This window comes from Camarhynchus parvulus, chromosome 8, assembly GCF_901933205.1.
Source record: "Camarhynchus parvulus chromosome 8, STF_HiC, whole genome shotgun sequence".
Taxonomy (NCBI): domain Eukaryota; kingdom Metazoa; phylum Chordata; class Aves; order Passeriformes; family Thraupidae; genus Camarhynchus; species Camarhynchus parvulus.
In genome coordinates, this window is record NC_044578.1 from 18245148 (window position 1) to 18267567 (window position 22420).

The 22420-nt window shown below is 38.4% G+C and overlaps 1 protein-coding gene across 1 annotated transcript in view; it reads right to left on the reverse strand.

The window, feature by feature from the left end:
- Window positions 1-1220: 1220 nt before the first annotated feature.
- Window positions 1221-22420, reverse strand: part of PLPPR5 (phospholipid phosphatase related 5) — a 45334-nt gene continuing 24134 nt past the window's right edge. Inside the window, exons 4-6 of the mRNA XM_030953162.1 lie at window positions 13474-13650; window positions 11865-11984; window positions 1221-3412 (exon numbers count right to left, since the gene is read on the reverse strand). Coding sequence (XP_030809022.1) covers window positions 3380-3412; window positions 11865-11984; window positions 13474-13650 — 330 coding nt within the window. The 3' untranslated portion in view covers window positions 1221-3379. The remainder of the gene's footprint in view (window positions 3413-11864; window positions 11985-13473; window positions 13651-22420) is intronic.

The window sequence follows — 22420 nt, forward strand, 5'->3', positions numbered from 1 at the left end:
TGGGTAAAAATGCTCCTGATGTGCCTGGAGGGAGGTGCTGCAGGGCTGAGAGGTCTGGAGGTCTGCTCACCCTTCTGTCTGCAAATGCTCCTGAGTGTCCCCAAGGCTGAGGCTATGCAGATGGACAGGGATGTGTTTGATCAAAACAAAATCACTTTATCTGCTCTTAAAATGTAATGCACTCTCCTTTCTGATGGCAAGCCTCAGAAACACCAAAATTAGACTTCAGAAGAATATAAAAAGCTCCCCGCTAACATAATGTGCAAATGGACTGTTGCACTTACTGTGATCTTGGACAGCAACAAAATTAGAAGGCCACAGCAAACAGCAGAGAAAATTGCAGCTAAAAAAATACCAACATTATCATTTTTTAATACATATTGTTAAAATGAACGTTTTTAAAAGCTGAAGAAATGTGAGCCCGGATGCTATCACCATATGTCTTACGCAGTTCCTGATTATACACCAACAGCAGAATCCATACAAGAGAATCTAAAATGGTATGGATAGGAGCCCAGCTGGTGTCCCCATCTGCCTTAGAAATTCCATTTTTAGGAACACAGCAGCATATAACATTAGGGATGCTTCTCAAACATCTCATTTATAAATGGAGCAGAGCTGTTTCACTGAAGTACACACAGAAAAGGTCCACAAGAATAATAAAATCAGTTGCATTCAAAACCACTGAAACGGTTCAACCACACTGTTTCCAGTAGGAACCACTCTGTACCAGAATATTCCTTGAATGAGGAATGATGCTTGCTCATCACTGGGATGTTTTTGAAAGCAATCACCAAAAAGCCATTTTAGTACAGAAGTGCCAACTTACTTTTGTTTTGGCAAACTGTTCCTACTCACAGCCTTTTTGAGTCCAGAATGGAAGAGCTAAGGCCCAAACTTCAGGGCAGTGGAGAGCTACAGATGTGGGAGGGCAACTTCTGAAAATCAGTCAAAGCAGTGTCTGGAGCTTGGCGGGTCCACATTCTGGGGAGAGTCCTTTCCCAACAGGCTGCAGACTCTGCAACACAGCTCTTCCTCTCATGCTTTTCAAGTTCACCAGAACTACTTCTAAGGGTAGGCCCTTAACTGTGGGGATTCCTGGTTAATTGTGAGTGAGAATATGTCATCAAATGCAATTCACATAAAATCACAATTTCATTATATGCACATCATCAACCAAAATATATGTAAAGCAGACACCTAAAAAAATACACTACATATGAATGAAAAATTATTTTATTTAAAAATACATTATACAGCAGAGTGTCTCTCTTTTTGTTTTCTCACTGCTGGTTCACAGAGATAGTATGATAATTTTAACCCAAATATTTGACTGGGAAAGATCCTGAGAAAGAGACCAGTTACGAGCTGATGATATACAGTACACTGAAAAAGAGTCATCTCTTTTAACATAAAAGAATCTCTTGGTAATCTTATAAATCAGATATAAAAAATGCAGATTTGCTACCATGCAAAAATGAGTGAACATTTCATTTAAATCTGCACACAGAGAAATCATTAGTACCTTGGAACCTAACTAGCTAGACTAAGAGCAGGGTGAGTTTAACACGGTGATACAAACTTTGGATCTACTACAATTTTGTAAACACAGTTGATAGTCTAATAAAGGTGGATTTGCAATCACCTAAATAACCTAGCTGTAGCTAAGGACTCTATTCTAGGTCTTTTCTCCCCACAGATATATTTCTTCAATCTCTTAATTCTCAGCTTAGCACAATGACTTCATGGCGTATGCTGTATTGCACTCAGAGACAACTTGGCCTTGCCCTGTTTGCCAAGCACTCTTTAGGTAGTTGTATTTTAGTGAAAGCAGAGGTTAAAACATAAAGTAAAAGCAGGCATTACCTGATGACTATGTGAGACTGCATTAAAATTCATCATAGAAAAAATATACCTGATTCTACATCCTTGTGTTTCAAACATACTCTAACAATGATTAATGCACAGGAAATACACTGAACTCTGGAAAATTTAAGGCCTAAAATGCTCAACAGCCTGCAATGACCAATTGTATTCTCAATGTTTCTATAGTGATAGCATTTTATCAGCTCTTGCCAGAGGGACACTGTCTGGCACATGTTAAGAACATCTTCAGTATTTACAATATTCAGATGCATTTGGTGCTCAATTTTTATAGGACAACTTCACTATGAATACTCAGCAAGACTGTTCCAAAGGGGGAACTTAATCTGAATATTCACAGCAATAACAGAGATATGGTAACATTGGCTGATGTTGAAGAAAAATCAATTTGTCAACACCATGCAGGCTGGCAGAGGATTTTTTTTCTTTTTTTTTTAAGAATATGAGCCTCAAACACAGAGATAAAAAGCTTTGTAGAGAGAAATTCTGCTTGTCCTGGTCACTTAGGCTGAAAAAAAATTAATTGAGCCATTTTGGTTTTTCCATGAGTCTTCCATGAAAATGGAGAGTAGAAACTCAGATGAACTTTCCTCACTAAGCTGGTGATCCTCTTCTTATCTTAGCGCCCATTCTCCCAGCATAGTATCAGGGAGTACAACAATCACGACAAGACGCAGGCTGCCTTGAGTAATTTGTTTAAATGATTTATGAATAGCACGGCTTCCCACCAGATATGCTAAGCTAAGAACAGAGCCCTTAACCTTTCATGGGGTATCATTAGTAATAAAGAATATATCAAAGATCAAACTCTCTAAATTATTTTCACTTCTTTTAACCTAGATACATATATGTCATCCAAGACATTCAAGAACTACAAAACAACAATTCAACTACAATTATGTCAGGAAAATATCCAAATAAATAAACTTTTAATTATGATACAATACTTATTACAGTAAAAATTGGCATTTTTTTCTTCAAAAGCAGAAGCACCAGTCTTACATATAACATACTGTTTGAATGATATCTTACATGGAATACAGCGTAATACAATGTGCAAACAGCATTTTCATACAGAACATAATATTTGTCTAGTTTTTATGCACTGAAATTGCCTCAAATGGAAACAAGTTCATGCTGAATTAAAAATGTAGATTTTAAAAATCAAAGTTAAATCAAAATACAAAGTACTGTTGGAATAGGTACATGAACCATTGAAAACAATGAGAAGCCAAAATAGAGGGTAATGTCAGATAATTAGTGCTCAGTTTGTCCCATTCCATCATAAAAGTAAACAGTTAATATTTTCTAGAAAGTAAAGTGACATTCTAATATTTAAGAATTCTTCAAAATGTTGGTATCATTTTAGTGATGTAAAAATCAAGTCAGAAATAGGACTTCTAAAAATTTCTTATTTTTGATACACTGCAAATATCATGTGTGGGCTGTGAAAAGAGATGAAGTCCAGTGGAGTGAATATACATCAGCATCAACATCATGTGACTTCTGCAAAGGCCGTGATGTGGTTCTACAAGTTAAAGGAAAAACAAACAGATAAAAACCACAAAACCACACAGACAGACAGCAGTCACCATTGTCAAAACTTTTGCCTCCTGTGTTTGAAGGGCAGCCTTGTACTTGGAGACTATTGAAGGATGATGTAAATAAAACAGATTTTCACTGCAGTGCTCTCACTCACTCCCATAGCAATTCTTAACTGCTGAAAGACTGGATAGGGAAGTATGCTGAACAAAGTAATTATATGTGATGGTTCTATTATATTTTAATTTCAGATGGCTTTTGTTTGTTTTAAATTAAGTTTAATTTTAAACTACATGTGAATAATTGAGTTAGCTGTACTTTTATTGCTATGTTATTCATAATCGAAAACAAAATTCCTAGAAATTAAAATGACAGTTTCTGACAGATTATAACACTCTATTTCAGTGTAAATAAAAAATTAATATTAAAATTGTAAAGATTAAATTCTCCCCATGAGCTCAATGGCACTGAATCAAGTCGCAAAATGCTTGAAATCAAGTGGCATTTGGCAGTTAAGAACTCATATAAAAATTTTTTTTTCAGAATCACCAGTGTCCAGTTGCAATCTAAGAACATTCTCCTCTTTCCTTCAGTGGGACAATTCTTAGGAACACTGAGATGCGTATTGGAACACAATCAATCCATGTGCAGCATTCCAAAGAGCTTGGCAACTTTTTCATACTCAAACCTAAGCAAGTGACTCTGCAAACACCTGAAGGGGAAAGCAACCACAGAGTGAAGTGCAGGATCCAGAGGAAGTGTGTTTCCCTTTGGGCACACTGCACCCTTGACTGCCACCATTTTTCACAAAACATCAAATGGTGAAATTAGTAAAGGGAACCTTGATGTTAAGCCATGTGTTTGTTTCCAATCACAAAAATGCATAGAGGGTAAAACACCAAGCAAAGCACTGCAAATTTTTTTTCATCACTTTGCCTCCTGGGGCAGATTAAATTCAAAAGAGAGGAGATGTGCGCTGAAGAGGAGGGGAATGTGGAGACCCTGGGGAGAGTGGGACCTCCCAGTTTTTGCTTAAGGGAAGTCTTTCAGAAAATCTCTTATCACACAGCATAAAAATGCTGGAGAGAAACAATGTCCACCATGTAAGTTTCTATTTCTAAGTTCTTCTTTAAACTGCCTGAATATTTGTCTATCAGTCTGAGCAGGGGGAGATAGGCATATATCCTTGCTTTTTCACATTATAGAGAGGAAATTAGAAATGCTTTGATTGGAGACCTGTCCCTTATGCCTTCATCTCCAAGCCAGGCTGGCAGCTCTGCTCCCTCTCTCACTGTGCCATATCTGTACTGCGTCCAGGGGGAGAAGCTCTCTTCCACCTCCCCTACAAAATGCATTTTAGCTCTAGCAATGTTCTTGCTGTATTTCATGACAGCTTTCATAAAAGAATACTACTTAACAGCAAGCATCTTATGTATATTCTTCCCAAAACCAGAATTTATGTATTTTAAATAAACAACAATTATTAAACCATGGCCAGATTTTCAAAAAGCAAAAAAAAAAACTTTTTTAGGGAAAAAAAAGTACAACTTTCTATGAAAACATTTTCAGTAAAAAATAGTAACAAGTGTTATTGGTTGCAGATTTTTATTCTGCAGAAGAAATGCAAAATTAGACTTCGCCAATTAGAAAAAAACTCAACTCCATTTTATTTGGCTGGCTAAATTCTGTTTTGAATATACAATACAGTGGGCAAACTCAATGACTCTGGAGTTGCTGTGAGGCTATGATGACGTTTTCTTCATAGCATTTATTTTCTTTATTTAGACCTCAGAAGTCATTCTGTCAACTTAAAACTATTCTCAGTCTAAAATTATTCACTTTTTTCATAAGATGGTTTAAAAATGAGGAATTGGAGGGAAAAAAAGAATTTCTCTTTATTTCAATCAATTCTTTCAAGTCCTGCTATGTGCCATCCCTGTCTCTAAGTGACACACATTTGTCTGTGATGCAGAGAACCAAATGCTCTTTCATGTGGCATTAATTCAAGAGTGGATAATGATTATTTAGGGAAAGGAAAATGTGGTTCACACTCCTGCCAGCTATACTTCCAAAATGAGCAGGTCACTATCCTGGGAAGACATGCAGAGCATGGGATATAATAACACAGAAGAAAATCCTCCTTCCTCAATAAACCCTCAAAGAGAACTGCGAAGCTGCTGATCGTGGACCTATTGATTTGGACCTACTGAAGGCCTCTCAATTCATTTCTAATGGACTCAGCAGGGTGATGCATAACTAGGTCAAAACTAATCACTTGCTGATGGCAAGAATCACTGATACAGATTCATGCAGCTGTCTGCTTACTCGTGCTTTTTCATACTACCATCTCAAGCAAAACTACAAATAAGCCTTGCTGACACTCTGCAGAAAAAAACCAAACAATCAGCATCCCTCTGAAATAACTACATTTCAACTCTTTTAATTCTGGTTAGATTTGCTGTGACAAGGGTCAGAGTGAGATACTAATTACTTTCAGCAAACAGATTCACACAGATGCAGGAAGACAAGCAAAAAACCACGCATGAGACCTCAGCTTCTCCAATTCCATGGGAATTTTTTTCCCTAAAGTTCCCAAAAGAATCAGAAATGCTGAGAGTCTGCTCAATGGCAGCAGTCTCACAGGCAGGCAGACCAGCATTTGTACCATCCATTTTAAGAGGACAGTACCAGGCTGGTGAGCAAAGCATGCATCATAACTGCACTCTCACACCACTAACAAAAAAGATAAAGCCAAGGGCTAAGCCTTGAGTGCAGGTTTCTGGGGAAAATGATCCACAACTGTATAGCTTCTGTTAAGTTTTAATTAATTTCTGTTGATAAGCAATGCTATCAGGTCAAAGCATTGAAAAAATACATTAAACTTCTTGTGATTTGCAGTTTTCATTATATATACTACATATTTTTAGCTTTTTTTTTACTTTGCTCTTATCAATACAGTTAGAAACATTCAAAAATAGTCATCATCCTAAAAAGAAGATTCTTCCCTTTTTGAAAACAGGACTTTGTAAAAATGTTTGTAATTTTTCCCACAGTAGAGTTTGTTAAATAGAAAAATACTACTGTAGTACCTTAGGCAAATGATAATTGATCAAGCAATAATAATAATGTTATCATGCAGCTCTCTGAGTCAGCAGAGTGCATTATCTGCTTTTACTGGAGCAGTGAGTTTCGGAACAGGTGTTAGTGCCCCACACGCTGCACAGAAGGCAGGCAGGGCAGGGCCATGCCAGGCGCTGTGGCAGTACGGCGCCACACACATACGTTATTGCCTTCTTGCCTTAGAGCAAGGGCTGCTACTGCCTTATTGCCTTAGAGCAAGGGCTGTTACTGCCTTATTGCCTCAGAGCAAGGGGTGTTACTGCCTTATTGCCTTAGAGCAAGGGGCTCGCCACGCTCCGGCCCCCACAGCCACGAGAACAGCCTAAGGATGCGCGCTTTGAGGGAGGCTCCTTGCAAAGCATCTTCTTGGCTGTGGCTAATGCCTCGATTCTGTAACACCTACAACATGCACGTTGGAGGAGGTCACATAACTGAATATATTGTTCCACTTCCCATGTCTAAGTATCCGTTTATCTGAGCATTAGATGTAGTGATCACCGTTTGCATTTAATCAGAAACAATTCTTGTATAATCCCCCAGAAGCAGATTTCAGCAGAAGAGTAGGACATGAATACAAATTCAAATCTTTTGACACCGAAACAAAACTGCTTATGATTTTTTATGAGCTGACTGTCCTGGGTGTGCGCTTGTGGTATGCGTGTGAAGCAGTGTTGCATTGTATCTCCTTTAATGGACTGTATTATCAAGAGAGAATGATTACGCCAACAACTGCCTATAAGCTGATGTAAGCACATGGGCTCTCATCAAACCGCCCTGGAGAAAAAAGTACGGACACCTATGAATGCTTTTGGACAGAAGTGCTACAGTATTTGGAGACCTCTCAATTAAAATATTTTGAAGCAGCAGAAATGGACACAACCCTCTCCCACATCTGCCCATAGTATGGTGAGCTAAAGCATCTTTGTGTTTTGCTTTTAGCTGTGAGTTCAGTGAGAGGTGATCTCCCTGGAGAGCTGCAGGGAGCAGGCCAGGCTCCCTAAGCCATGGTGCTGTGTGCACACCAGGGCACACAACATTTGAAGACTTGGTACCAACATGCTTAAGACTGAGAAAAAAGCAGTAACATTGAGAACTAGAATTTTCTGACATTGTGAAGAAGCTGTTCTGTGTCTCATGAGTAATCAAGATGGAGTAAATAAAAAAAATACTCCTTAAATCCTTAAATTCTGAAGAAGAAATCTTGCCCAGTCTTAAAAACACTAGCAGAATTCATTGCAACATCTACACTTACTATAATGTTTTATCACCATCATTATCTTTGGCACATACACAATAGAACAATAATTACTGTGTCAAACTCAAGAAGATTTCTTAAGACAGTTAACCCTGATAGTCACTAAAAACTGATGGGAAATAAGAATGTCACATATTGCGAGAGGAATTCCAAGTCCTTATGACCATTAAAATTTGGAAATGGCAGAAGGAGAGAGCATGTAATCTCTCTCTTCTGAGTTCAGTCATGCTGGATAGTCAGTCCTACATGGCAGTATAAGAAACTTCATTGAACAAAGAACAGCGACTGTGTTTGCGAAGGTTTGGGCACCGCTGACAGAAGTAGCAGTATGAAGGAATGCCAAGCAGAACCTTGGGGAATAAATGCAGTTTAGCTGTCTAAGACAGCATTGCCAAGAACCCACTGTGCAAAGAAGTAGTACTGAACAGCTACAGAAAGCACTGATAATCACACACAGTAATTATCTCATCCTCACAGGAGATGAACCATGGTGCATCTCCTAACCCAATGCTTCCTTCTGAAACCTTCTATCTCAGTATTCTATCTACCGCCTCCATTAGTCCTGAAATGCTCCATGTTGTATTTGAATTTGATCTTTTCAAAGCTAGAATATTTATAAAAAATAAATAAGACTAGCAGAGTCATAAGCTACTACGATGGGTAGGAGATCTCTGTAAGCTCTGGCCAATTTCAGGTGACTTTTGCATGAAAAAATGTCAGTCTCTCCTGAAACAGGAAACATAATTTGTGACTGCACTTGGATAAAGCTGAACCTCCAAACTCTTTCAGGTACTACCCAGAATATCCCCATTTCTCAGTAATTCCTGAAAAAGAACAGAACTCTCTAGTCTTGACTGTGTTAGGATGAGAGCTTCCTCTCTGCAGGAGACTGCCAGCTAACTGAAACACCAACTGTCTTGTAAGAGAGAAGAAGGTCAGACACAGAAGAGAAAACGAAGCAGATGGGTGAGTGGTGAGGTTTCTTGGCTTTCATTCTTTTCATTAATTCTGAGGATGATTATAGTTAAGGTAAAAGCACTGTCTGCACTGCTGAGCAGGCTCTGGCAAGGATCACTCAAGGAGACACTGTAACTACAGCTTATTTGACTGCATGGGCACCCGTGCAGAACAGCTAAATCATCTGCATGCACCACAATGCAACAGAAGTGCCATGCAAACAGTGATCTAACCTTGTCACCAAGCAGCAGCAGCTCAATTCAGAGTATCACAAGAACTTATGCCTATTTAAGTGCACTTCAAATGTAGCTAGACCTCCAACAGAACTCAGACAGCAGCAGCACAGAGCGCATGCCAGGAGCATTTGTTCTCCATGGAAAAAGCATTGGAATAGCAAGTAGCAGACCTGGAAATAGCAAAGTAATGTGCTTCCAGGGCTGTATGATGCATCATCTGCTTACTCATTTACAGGTGAATTTATTACAAAATAGCAACAAGTAGGGTCCTATCTGGCATTTCTAATGAAGTCACTCTTTAAGGCAGGACTTTTGAATTGCTTGATCCCAGATACCTAAAGTTACTGGCTTTTAGTACCAGTCACGTAGCTGCATTGCTTCCAGGTTGCACTGCCTTAGCCTTTGATACCTTCAGGCAGTTGGGATTTGTGCTACTCCCTGCAGCTAATTTCTGACAGTATCCTATCTTTAATATTGGTACAGAAACTTGTAGAACTGAAAATAAGGAAAAAAAGTTTTAAAATAAGAAAAATCTAAGTCTATGAGCATTCAGAATATTTAACTGGAATAGTCCTCACTGAAATGTAGTGAAAAGTAAGTCATGTGTCTAAAGGAGGAAAAGGCAAATAGCACACAAATTATTTAACATCACTCTCTCTCCTGAGGAGAACAAATGATGTTAAATAAGAAGGGACCTAAAAAGCAAAGACTAATTCAAGAATTCTTGTAGCAATGGTAGTTAATTGAGAATACCTAACTTAATTTAGACCTTAGTTCCCTGAAGTACTGTTCTTAATTCCTTTTATTTAACAGGGTCAGTCTTCTATCTAAAACTTTAGATTAAACAAAAAAGTTACATTTAAAAAAAGGTAAAAATATCCATAGAAACTCAAAACCTAAAGCACTCAGATGGAAGTAACTTCTTCATCAATTATTTGCTAATTCAATTTTAAACTTTCTGGAAGTGGAAACAGAAGAAAGCATTTCCAAGCAATTAGCAAAGTCTTCACCTTATTGTCCTTGCATCCCATCCTCTCTGTCTGAAAAGGAGAAACACTTTGCAACACAGACAAAGATGGGACCTCAGCAAGTGGTATCACTTTGCAGTCAGTCCCCAGTTTAATTAAAACTAATCTCTAGAGAGAAGTTGCATGACAGCCAACAGTTACTGCCATAAGAATATGGGCTCAGAAGGAAAGAAGCTCATTCATGTAATAGAGTCCTGGGCAGCTCCCAAATGGCAGTGGTTATCCTCCAGCAGAGCAAACACTACTCCTGCCACCATCCTCCCACACTCTCCCACAGCTTTCCCCACAGCATCTCAAACTAGGCCAAATCTCAGGAAAAGAACACTGTCGATCATAAGTGAGAGGTTCCCAAACCAGGCAGAAACATGAAGTTAACATGAAGTCTTTATCCCCAGGAAAAAAATTTAAAATGTCAATATCCAGAGAACATATATGTATTAACCTATGATGGCTTTTGAGCCACAGAAATGGCTTCTATTGCATGAGAGCCCAGCATGTAAATAAAACATGTTCTTATTAATGTGGTATGTTCCAAGCCAGCTGACAGCTTGTTTTGTTTTGACATTTTACAGAAAGTTTACTGAATGGATTATTTTGAAGATACACATTCATCATCTAAATGCTTGTTCAAGCAAATGAGACTCTGACCTCCTTATGACAAGATATCAGCAGAAGTAGCTTAGACATATTTGGTTCAAAAAAGGCATGTTAGACCATTCTGAAAAGAAATCTTCTTTCCCTTCAAGGAAAGGAATAAAAAACCCAGGACTAGCAGCAATTCTTACTAAAGAATAACTTCCTCCACATTCAAGTGAGTAAGACAGATTGGGAAACCTTTCTTATGTTGAACAAGAAAAAAAATTATCAGAATTAATCTGGAATTAAAATAATACCACAGAAAAATACTTTTGGTGCCCTACCCAGTGTAAATTGTTTACTATCTTTAAATATGGGAATAACTCTATAGATTTTAATTTCTAGTCATAGAAAAAGTTAACCTTCCTTTAAAGTTTGCATTACTAGTTCAAAGTTTCCACTTGGTAAAACTGTCTAAAAATATTTTCTGTATTTGGTTATGTTATCTATTTCAGTAGTTTTTTGCTCAAAAATGAGTCAGACAATTTTACCTAACATATAGTACAACATCATCTTCAAAAAATATAAATGGTTATCACAGTAAACTAAAATAAATTTTATTGTGATACTCAAGCAAAAAGTCTTGGCATACCCAGGAGACTCTCACTAGCATGTTCTAGTCTAAAATCCCATGTGCTCTGACAAGAGATCATGGGGTTAGTGCAGTTATTGTATGGCCCATTGCTCCTCTCACTTCCAAGTGGGTGCCCTGTCCTGGGGCTAGCACGTGTCTGATGACAGGAGCCCCACAGGTGACCCAGAAGGGACTGCATCCCACACTCTGCACCAGGCTCAGGACGTGCCACACACAAACATGACAAATGCCACTTGTACCTGAATTACAAAGCCCCTTGGGCCAGGGGTTAGATCTTCTTTCTAAGAATTCTAAGAACTTTCTATGTTCTGTGGACTATCAGGCAAAGTATTAATCACATTTACTTGAGGAGCACAAGGGGAGAGGGTCTCAGATCTACTCATCCTGACTCCATGGGCTTAGCAGCAGCTATGGCACTGAAATGACAACATGAAGAGTCTCCCAAGGGGTGTCACTGAATTTAAGTCTTTCCTTCTTTCTCTTTCACTGTTAAGAAACACTGACATCATTTTAAATCCAATTGCCTTGGCACTCTTGTCAGGATAGTTTATGATCATCCTTTCAGGAAAGCAGTGTTTTATTTAACTGGTTTTTAAAAAGTCAGACATTACCTTTTCTAAAGGGCTTTCTACTCTGGGTATGCTGATCATGGGCATCTGGGTCAGATTATCCAGATGAGAATGTTCATGTTCTGGCTGACGTCCTCTGAAGTTATTTACCACACAAACAACCTAGAAGGGATTTGAAGATAAACAGAATACCTAAGGAACAACTCATTTTTTCAAGCTTTGATCCTGACAATTATCATTAGGCAGAAATGACACCAGCTTTAGTCACAGCTTTACAGCAGAAACGCTGAAATGTGAAGTTCATGTTTTACAGAAAATTCTTAATTAATATTTCAAGAAAAACGACTTTCAAGCGATTAATTGGTACATGCATCATTTGAGAACCAAAGAAACCTCTTATCTAGAAGAAAATTCATTACTGAAGCTGCACAATAGAACACCAATTATTATCAATCTCATGAAGAGATGTCTTGGAGCATCACGTGGCATTAACCTTTAACTCCTGGGAAGGCCAGTTTTGACCAGCAAAGACTTTCTCAAATGAAGAGTAAGAAAGGGAATAAGAAGGCAAGGACCATGCCCAAGTCTGAATGTAACTTCAAATCTGCTCAGGGCAGCACATTCCCACACAGGGACTCATAACGTGCTGTGTAACAGTTTGTGCTTCTACTAATTACAGCACTCAGCTGAGCAGTAGTGTTTGCCAACTGCATTTTCTACAAAACACAACTAAATGTGATTTCATGCTAGTGGACACCTTGTGTGGAAGGGAACATTTGGAAATGCAAGCAGATGTATTTTAAAGGAAACTTGCAGTACCCTTGCATGTCTAGAGGAGTGAAAATACCCACCCCAGCCATCCCTGGGAGGGTTCTCAGCCAAGCCATGCTTTCAGATCCAAGATCTTGAGACCAAGACCCTGTGATCCAAGAGTCAAGCTCAAAAGAGTTTTCATAGGGAAAAACATCAAAGGTGTATTTAGTACTATTGCAAGCTGCCAGGCAGGCAAACCTACAGGCATTACACAGCAGTGACTGTTCTATTCTACAGTCTTGCACTGCAGATATTAGCAAAGGTGATTAATAGATTAGAAATAGTTTTCTGACACAGACAGTAGTCACTGGCAACTGCAATTAACTATCTGGTTTTGGAACACAGTTCCAGAAAAGGAAAAGGCTAAACAAAGATTTTCTGAAACAGAATAATATGAAATTACAACATAAACCTGACTCTATGAAGCACTAACACTATGAAATAAATTCATTAGAGTTATTGTAAAGCCAGAAAAACAAATGCTACCTATTCTCTGATCAGTGTGGGTACCACTATATCGAATTTAATACTTTATCCATGAAATCATAACTATGTGTTATTCTGAGGAATATATGCTTCCTGCATGTGGGCCTTGCTGCATAAATTACTGTTTAAAATACTACAATCTGATTTATATGGAAGTCAAGAGAGAACTGAATCAGTCCTTTTTTGACTTCACATTTCTGAGTGTATGTAAATACTACTAAGGAAACAGATGACTAATTAAAAAAAACTAAGAAACATGTCTTCTCTTATTTAGTTATCTGAAGGCTTTTTTAGAGATACAAACTTATACATTGATTTTTTTCAAACAGAAGTGACACAGATACACACTTACCAAAAATACTGCTATAGATATTCCAATTACAAATCCTGCTATTACATCTGACCAGTGATTTCGATATTCTGCTACTCTGTTGATTCCAGTAAGGAAGGCCAAGCACATTAAACCCAAACACAGAACAGGTTTTGCAAGCCTTGTTCCTCTGGCTTTCACTGTGTTGGTGATATACATCTGAAAATTAGAAAGGAAGAAAGTGTAAGACTGATGGATGTCTCCCACTAATTGGTGAATAAAAGCTTTATATTTTATTTGAATAGACTATGTGTATTTGGTGCTTTTTTCTGGAGAGGGGGAGGGTGTAAAGAAACTAGGAGGTAGACTAGTAGATAAAGTCATCACAACCCTTTCCTAGGGATATAGAAAAAGAATCAGACCATACAGCAAAGCTGCATTTTACATGAACCTGAAATGCCTACAGAAAGACAGGCAAATTGGAAAATCCTATCCAATTACTCTCAGTCTATGTATTTATTTATTAATGCATAGAAGTAAAGAGACTGATTTTTCACTGGGTAGTGTTGACAGTAACAGAAAAAATATTTACCCTGAAGTACTACTAGTACTATTACAAGCTGCCAGGCAGAGTAAGAAAGGGAATACATAAAGACCTTGTTTTTATTAGCAAAAGCCTTTCTTCCTTATACCCCACTTCTTTACAGGACTAATTACTGATTTGTCAAAAAGGAGTGAAAAGGTAAAAAAAGTGTTAAAGAGCAGTGAAAATTGAACTAAATGCCAGCATCTACTTTCATAAATATAGTGTCAACCAGTGAATATTCAACCAGTGCTGAACTAATACAACCCCGTGCTTCACACAAACCAATCTAAATGCTGCAGGTTTTATGCATCAGCCTGAGAAATCCATTTGTCCTGCTGCAGTTTAATTCTCCCTGTGCAATACTACTGAATTAAAAGCAGTGCCTGATAACAGAGCAGCTCTTCTGCCCTAAGAGTGCATTAGTGACTATCAAGTTTAACGCAGCACTTCCCAAGCTCTGATGAGCCAATAGAAGAAATTAATACCAAATATTTGACTTTCCATTCTCTTATCCTGGCATTAAGACCACTTGCAACACCCCTCCTCCCCATCCTCAAAAAAAAAAATTATACTTCAATTAGTAAGATTTTTGACAAAAAAGTTTCTACTCTGCAGAAAATGTTTCTGTAATAAAACCACTGAAACCCTAAATCTTCAAATTTTAAACAGGATTTAAGTTTTTGAACAGAAGAATGTCAGTATTTCCTATGGGGTTTCACTGGAAATTCCAAATTTGTAATGCCATCACTTTGGACTGCAAAGGAAAACAGATGAGTCTGCATTGAAGAACCAGTACTACTTCTCTGGCCAACAAATGGGCAGTCCTTTGGGTTTGTTTGGGGATTTTTTGTACTGTCTGAAACTTTGGTGGAATTTACCAGGGAAGCAGTTTACAAAGTGCTGCAATAATCCAGCCAAGAAGCAGTTTAGAAAGTGTGCTGATAGTCACAATAACTTAAGCGAAGAAGTAGTGGACAGTGCTTGTCTAAAACAAGTAACACCTAACAGTAAATCTGTTGAAAACACTAGAGAAAGATCCATGGCTTAGAGCATGAAACAAAGCATGGTCTTAAAGTAACATCAGAGAAGTGCAACACACAAACCTTCAGTGTACTTTATATGATGAACAGGAAACTAGTAGAAAGATTTCCACTAATTCAGACAAAGCAAAGGTTTGTCTGAATTCTCCTCTCTTCTTCCTTAGACCATTTCAGAAACAGGTTGGTTTTTTTTCTGATTCTTCTTTTATCTTAGCTCCTTGTACTTTTGCAGGCTGTCTTCAGTGAGCTACTCTTACCATGCAGGAAGGTGATAATAGAACTGCAACTTTAATATTCAGCTTTTTAGCCCCACTGATTTTCTCCAAGCTATAGACAGAGTACTGCACACTGAATTAATTCAGCAACCATCTATTTTAATGAGTCTCATTGTTCTACTGGATACTACCACCATTATCCACATTCACACTACATGTCAGGACAGCTGGTGCTAGGAAAAACACTGGATTATTTTTAATACACAATAAGAAAATCGAATTTTAAATACAGCTTGGGTGAAGTTGACACAGGGGAGTTAGCAGGAAGCTACCCTGCATTTAATTCTGTATTGTGTTATATTAAATTGGAATGACTACTGAGAAGGAAAAATTTGCTTAAGGCAGGTCATGATGACATATTTCAGTTATCTATAACAAGTGGTCATTGCCCAAGAAGATTATCTCAATTTTTAATAAGACAAAACACATTATAGCACAAACACTTGATTCTGCAATATTTCAATCAAATTTCAACATTTTTAATACAAAGCTGAACCCAAAAAATGTTCTGCATAAAATTCTCTGAATGTTCTTACAACCAAGCATGTCCTTCAAATCTCAACTCAAAGCACTGAGGAAAAACAACCACAGATTCATGCTGTGCCTCACATGAGCAGAGACCTCCATTTGCCAAGTCCCCTCCTTCTATGAGCAGTCCTGTTTGCCATGCCCAGCTTATTATCCCAAATAAACTGAGGGTTCTGCCAGCATAGGTATCATATCTATGTTTTCTTTAAAGAACAGGTACTACTCACACAAGGAACAGCATTATATTACAATATAACAGAATCAATAAAAGCAGGCCAAACTTTCCTGAAAGAATGAGACAAAAAGTCTGTATTTGCAAAATTCTATATAGCCAATATAGCCTCCTCCAAGGCAGGATTCATAGATACCCATTTTTAAACTTGGTCCCTTGAAGCTCTAGTATAATATATTAACAGTCAACTACCTGATTTACACTAAGAATAAAATACAATTAAGCAGCTGTTTTCTTCTTGATTCTGCTGGAAAAACTATAAACCAGCACACTCAGTAATTGACAAAGAATAAACAACCTGAAAAGATAACAGGATGTTTCACCCACTTTTTAATAAATATTAAATGCAGTATCAACAAAGGAAAATAGCTCAGTGATTTAAAACATTAGTAGGAAGGAATGACAGTGTAACTTTTTACAGGGATAAAGATGTTAACTGAACAACTTCATCTCCATTCCTTTTAAGAACAAAAACTGGGGAGGAATTTTCTAATGAAAGAAAACTTTTACATTAGTCAACAGCAAGACCAACAGCAGAGATTTTGTATATAAGGTCAAGGATTGATCAGAAGTTAGAATTTATACAGCAGGCTGCACATTCTCCTGCAACATCAGAACTGTAGTGAATCTTCTCTCAAAGAACTTCCGTTATCGCTGTTCCTTTTTCCTGAAATAAGATTTTAGTATTAAAAGATATAGAGCTGTCACCAGTAAGCAGACACAGGCAGAGAGTCATGTAAGGAGGTGGATTGTTACCTGATTGCACAATATAACAGCACTTACTATATTTTTAGAGAAACACAAACATTTGACCTTCAGTCTTCAAGATACTGGCAGTGAAGCTGTAAGAGAACCTCATAAATTGAAATAAAACCTTTAACTGAAGCAGGTTTGAAAATATGAATTTGAAAGAAATTATCACCATCACCACCAAAGACAAAGCAAGCGACCTGTGAAGTTTTGATGTGACTGGCTCAGGTCACAGTGAAAGGAACAATCACAGCCTTGGCATTTAGCTTGTACTGGGAAAGTACTTCAAAAGTGTCAGGCTGCAAGCCTCATGTGAAGTTTGTCCTAAATCTAGCACGAATAAAATAATTCCAAAACATGTTAAGAAAAGAACAGGAGCTGTATGTAAAGTGCAGGACAAAGTGGATTCCTGGGCTAGGCTGCAAGCTCTTTCTAGGCATCTTCCAGCTATCTTCAGGCCCACCCACACCAACACCTATGCACACAAACACAGGTACAACAGGTCTCAGAATCCCATTTTAGTTACATTGGAGCCACACATCAGGCTGGGTGCTCCAGTCAGGAGGGAAGATAATTTTCCTTGCTGATCTCATCAGCCTGGGGCCAGGGGATACAGGTAAGAAGATCCCTTCTGCGTCTGCTATTTGTTTCTCCCTGATTTAGATGGCCTGGGAGACTGACAAAGACCAGTCCATCAGTGCGCACTGAATAATGACTAAAGGCAACAAGAAGAATGAGGAAGAAACCATTGCACAGGCATCCATCCATCCCAGGCAGCACTTCAAACATAAATTATCTCATGTTTTTGTTTGCTTTTACAATGGGCTAGAATTAAAGAAAATATTTTGAACTATTTAAGTAATATAAGTAATGTTATAAATGTTCCACCCAATGAATTTTCAATATTCATCAGCCCTACAAGAAAAGAGACACTCTCATCTAAAAGCTGAAGAAATAGTGGGCTGTTGTAGTATATAAACAGGTTCAGTGTTTAGTTAGAATTCAGTTTGAAAATCCAAAATCTTTTAAGCTTCCTTTGGTAATAACTAATGGGTCAAACTATTTCTAGTGCAAACCAAAGTCATATTCTCAAATCATCTGGGTCCTTCTGCAACTGTCCACTGAAGGTTTCTAGTAGTGTTTCTGAAGCCTCCTCCAGCTTTCTCTATATGTTTTGATCTAATTATTTATGATGTTAGACCAAAATTAGCTTTCAAAGTCAGGGGCTGGCTTGGCAAAAGGGAAAGAAAGCTCCAGAATTCTGGACCTTACTATTAATTTTCCCACTATAAGCTCCCCACAACTGTAACTGCAAAACAACTGGAGAAGGTAAGAGGCATCTTTCTCTGTACCAAGACCATAAGACACCTATTACAAAGGCTGTTTTCTTGAGGATCTGAATTGTAATGAAGAGCTGACTGACATGAAATTTATACAGGTCTTTAGACAAATTCCTGTATCAAATGGTAATATTATTTCATTATTTGGTCTGAAAGAAACCAATGCACTCAATTTGTGAAGCTCATGACATATGTGTTATTATCAGCATTAAGGGATACTTGCTGCACCAGATACTGAAAAGAAATTCCACATTCCTAGCAGCGTTCCTGAAAGGCAGCCAGAAGAACCTTTTCATTTTCTAGCAAGAAATGGACAACAAAGTCAATTCAGTGAGGTGGCTCTGCTAGTCCTTTTCCTCCTGAACACTCCCTTCAGTCTGTCTGAGAAGCCTATCATGCCTTCACCGGCTGCCCATTTAGCTGGAATCTAACAGGCACTTTAAGACAAAGGACAGGGGAGACTACACCTACAACTGGATCAAGGAGCGACACTGAAGAGAATGTCACCATGCTGCCAGCACTGTTACCCAGACTGTCTTGTCTTTTCCCAGTGACTTATAAATACACTGAACAGCAAAATCAATGCAGCAAAACGCCAGGAGCAAGAGTCTTGCAGAAAACATGATCATGGGCCAACTAAAAGCTCTGCAGAGAAGAAAAAAATTATTGGTAGGCTTTACAATCTGCTAGGCCTGTCTGAAGTCATAGTTGAGGCCAAGGGTTCAGAGCACAAAGTAACAAAAGCTGCCTACAGACTTAAGGGCTGTGTCAGCTATCAAGACATGAAGCCTGTTCCTCTATCATTACAAATCCAAAGCAAGCCTGAAATGTGTGCAGTAACACAAAGTTCAAACACTACCCTACCCAGCTGCTTCTGTGCAATGCAATAAAAACAACAAAAAAAGGGCAAAACTTCACAGAATTAAAATTTCCCTTAAACTACAGCTAGCCATGACCAATCCCCTAGGTCTGCACTACCAAAGGATAACTACTAGTCACAAAGCTTAAATTTAAATCTATGGGATTAGGCTGACTAAATCTTCATATATCACTTTGAAACCCTAAGAAAAAAAAGACTCGTAACTTCCACTTCCTGTCTCAATTGTGGAAAACACCCCAAGTATGTGCATACTTGGCTGCTTCAAAACTTACCTCTGATTGTCCAGGCTATGTCAGCTTATGTGTATCAAAACGTGTCTTATACAATTATATACTGTTTAATAAAGCTGCAGTGTTTGCCTGTGTAGCAAATATTGTTTCCTCTGAGAAAGGGTAAATTGCAAGGCTGGTAAGACATGAAAGTAGACACAGTCAACTTATTAACCCAACTCAACCAAAAACAAACAAACAAAAGATCTCCAATGAGACCAGCACAGACACCTAAGGAAAAAACCAGGGCACCAGCCTGATTAATTAGAGTTTCAGAACAGATTTACAGTAGTTCATTTTGAAAACACTCGTACATTGGAAAGAATAAACCTGGAAGTCTGAAGAAGAAAGGCAATGCATCTGTGTTTGGAGCAGGGTAGAGAAAACACCTAACCACAGCACTGCCATTCAATATTTCCATTGCTAAATCTCTCTTGATAGACACTGGAAGTAATGGAGGCAAACATTACAAAGCTCAAAATACTAGCACAACAACTGTTTGAAAACGACTGTACTTTCAAGGGAATTCTGAGTTACCATAGCAGCCACCCACTCTCAAAAGGGGGAAAAGGGGGAAAATGGAAGACTCAGAACTTAGAAAAAAGAAGCTATTGTTAACAAGACAATATGCACAGATGCTAGGTGATAAGGATGTGGCTGCACTTAAATGGAACGAGATAGTGGAATTATTAGATAAAGCATAGGCTTTGTTTCTAAATTGGTTGATGGTGAAATCACACAAGTCTAAAAGCATTTACTTCACCATCTTGGAGAGCAAGGACCCTTGGGCCAGCTCTTGAGTGTTTTTTTTTTCCTTTAGGTTGGTTTTGTTTTGTGCCCAGCTGGCTGAAATAACCAGGGACGATTCCATAACAATCTCTCCCTCGCTCCAAAATCTCTGTTAACCAAAAAGAAAGCACATATTGTACCAAAGATTGTATGCAAATGAAAAAGTGAGTAATATATGGAGGTCTTTATGTCCATGCTCTCAATAACTGTTGTGGCATGGCTCACAGAAAGACTAGGCTACTGTTATAAACCTTCTACTCCAGTGAACAGTGATGAGAAAATTGTTATTTAGGGCCAAATATCCTGACAAACATCATGGCAGTGTAAGGACATGACCCCAAATATTGGAACATTGAATTTTTTTTTCTCTTGGAGTGTAATAAACAGTATTTTTCGCTTCAGTCATGCTTAGGATTTAAGGGAAAAAAACCCAAAAAATGAACCTGACAACACTGTAACAAGGATCTACTACAGGAACTCAGAAGTCCTGAGAGTAGTTAATAGTGCTTTAGTTAAATGATAGCAGTATCAAGCACCATGCAGGAGTAGAGTAATGACACAGGATATATTAATTTCTATAGTTACTGAAAGAGCAAATAGTAATGAAATGGATCTCAGCAGCTTTAATTTTTTATATTGCTAACTGTATATTGACCACAGACAAGGTTTGCATAAAGTATTCTTCCCTCATGTCAAAAGCCACTTATATTAGGTATTAAACATTACTGATGTCTGCGTTTTGTTTTAAAAATGTATTAATACTATTTTACTTTCTGCTTTGCAGCAGCTGAATACCTGCTTTCCTAGTTACTCTGAGTCTTGGCAACAGCAGAAATTCAACTTTGCAGATGGATAAGAAATATAGGAGCAATTAAAACAAAAAATTTTGAGTATTTTTTAAAATAGCTTGCATCAAATTTACAGTGTTTCATCCTCAGATATCTCCCCAAATAAAGACATTACTAGCAGAAGACTTGTATTTGCCTCAAATTAGAATGTTATTGTTCATCTCGTATTTGCAAACACTTGCCTGTGCTAACTGATGATCAACATCTCTTAAACAGACATTTCTCACAAGGAACCTGGTAAATGTTACCATCAGTGCTACAGATTTTAAGCAACTGGTTCTAAAACCCTGTGTAGAAGCACTGAGTTCACATACTGAGGCTGAGATCTTTGCCATGTTGTCAAGTATCAGCTTCCAGATCAGTCAGGAATTAAAAGTTGGCTCAACTGGTATGTGCTCAAAAGCAATACACACTCACACACATGTATATCTACATGTGCATACATACACACACACACACACACACACACACACACACCTATGGGCAGGCCACTGCTCAAATACTGAGGGAACACAAGGGCTGACTCCTGCAATGACCACAAAGCTCCACACATCTGCCTAGTTTCCCACTGGCCCTGTGAAGGCAGCCCTGGGCTCATCCAAAGGGCTGCAGAGGGCTGTGATAACCAGCACCGGTCAGGTAAAACACTCCCATAGGCATGTGCTGGGGAGAACTTGTCCCCAGCAAAGGAACAAGATGTGCTTACCCCTGCTTAAGACTAGAATGATATGTACTCCAAACTAAGCCAGAGTTACTTGAGTGAGACTAAACAGTGACTCTTCCTCTCCCCAACCCATACAACAGCTCTGATCCAGGCAGTCAACACCAGGTTTTACCCCAGTGCTGCTCATCACTCCCTGTAAAAGAGAGGAGTGAGGGGAAAAAAGGATGGATTGCCTTGTAGCCCACTTTACTGCATAGTAAGAGCCAAACTGACTTTGTATGAGGTACCAAAAATACCAATTCTGGTACCAAAAGAGACTCAGGGATATTAAGAAACATGCAGAGATCAGACATACATATAGCTCACCCTTCTGTTTCACCTCACCAAAGAACATGGGCCATGTGTGATTCTACTGATCCGCACTGGGTTAAAACACAGAGAGCTAACACTACCAGTCAGAGGAAATCCCTTCCCTGACTCCTTAGCACCCAGCAAAGGAATGTCCCACATACCCTGGAAATGGGGGAAAAGTAAACCAAGGAACTGGGTATCCTAAATCCATAGATTATAACCTTTATGGAACAACTTGTCCTCTCTTAGCATTGTCTTGGTTTTCAAGGTTCAGAAACCACTACACCTTGTCAGAATTAAGCCCAATGAATCATCCTCACAGTAACTCACAGAAGGCTTGCATGCAGAAAATCAGCCAGTTTTGGGCCTTACCTTCTGCCCATTCCTCCCTCCTCCCCCTCACAGTGCCAGTCATTTGCCCTCAAAAATATAGTGAT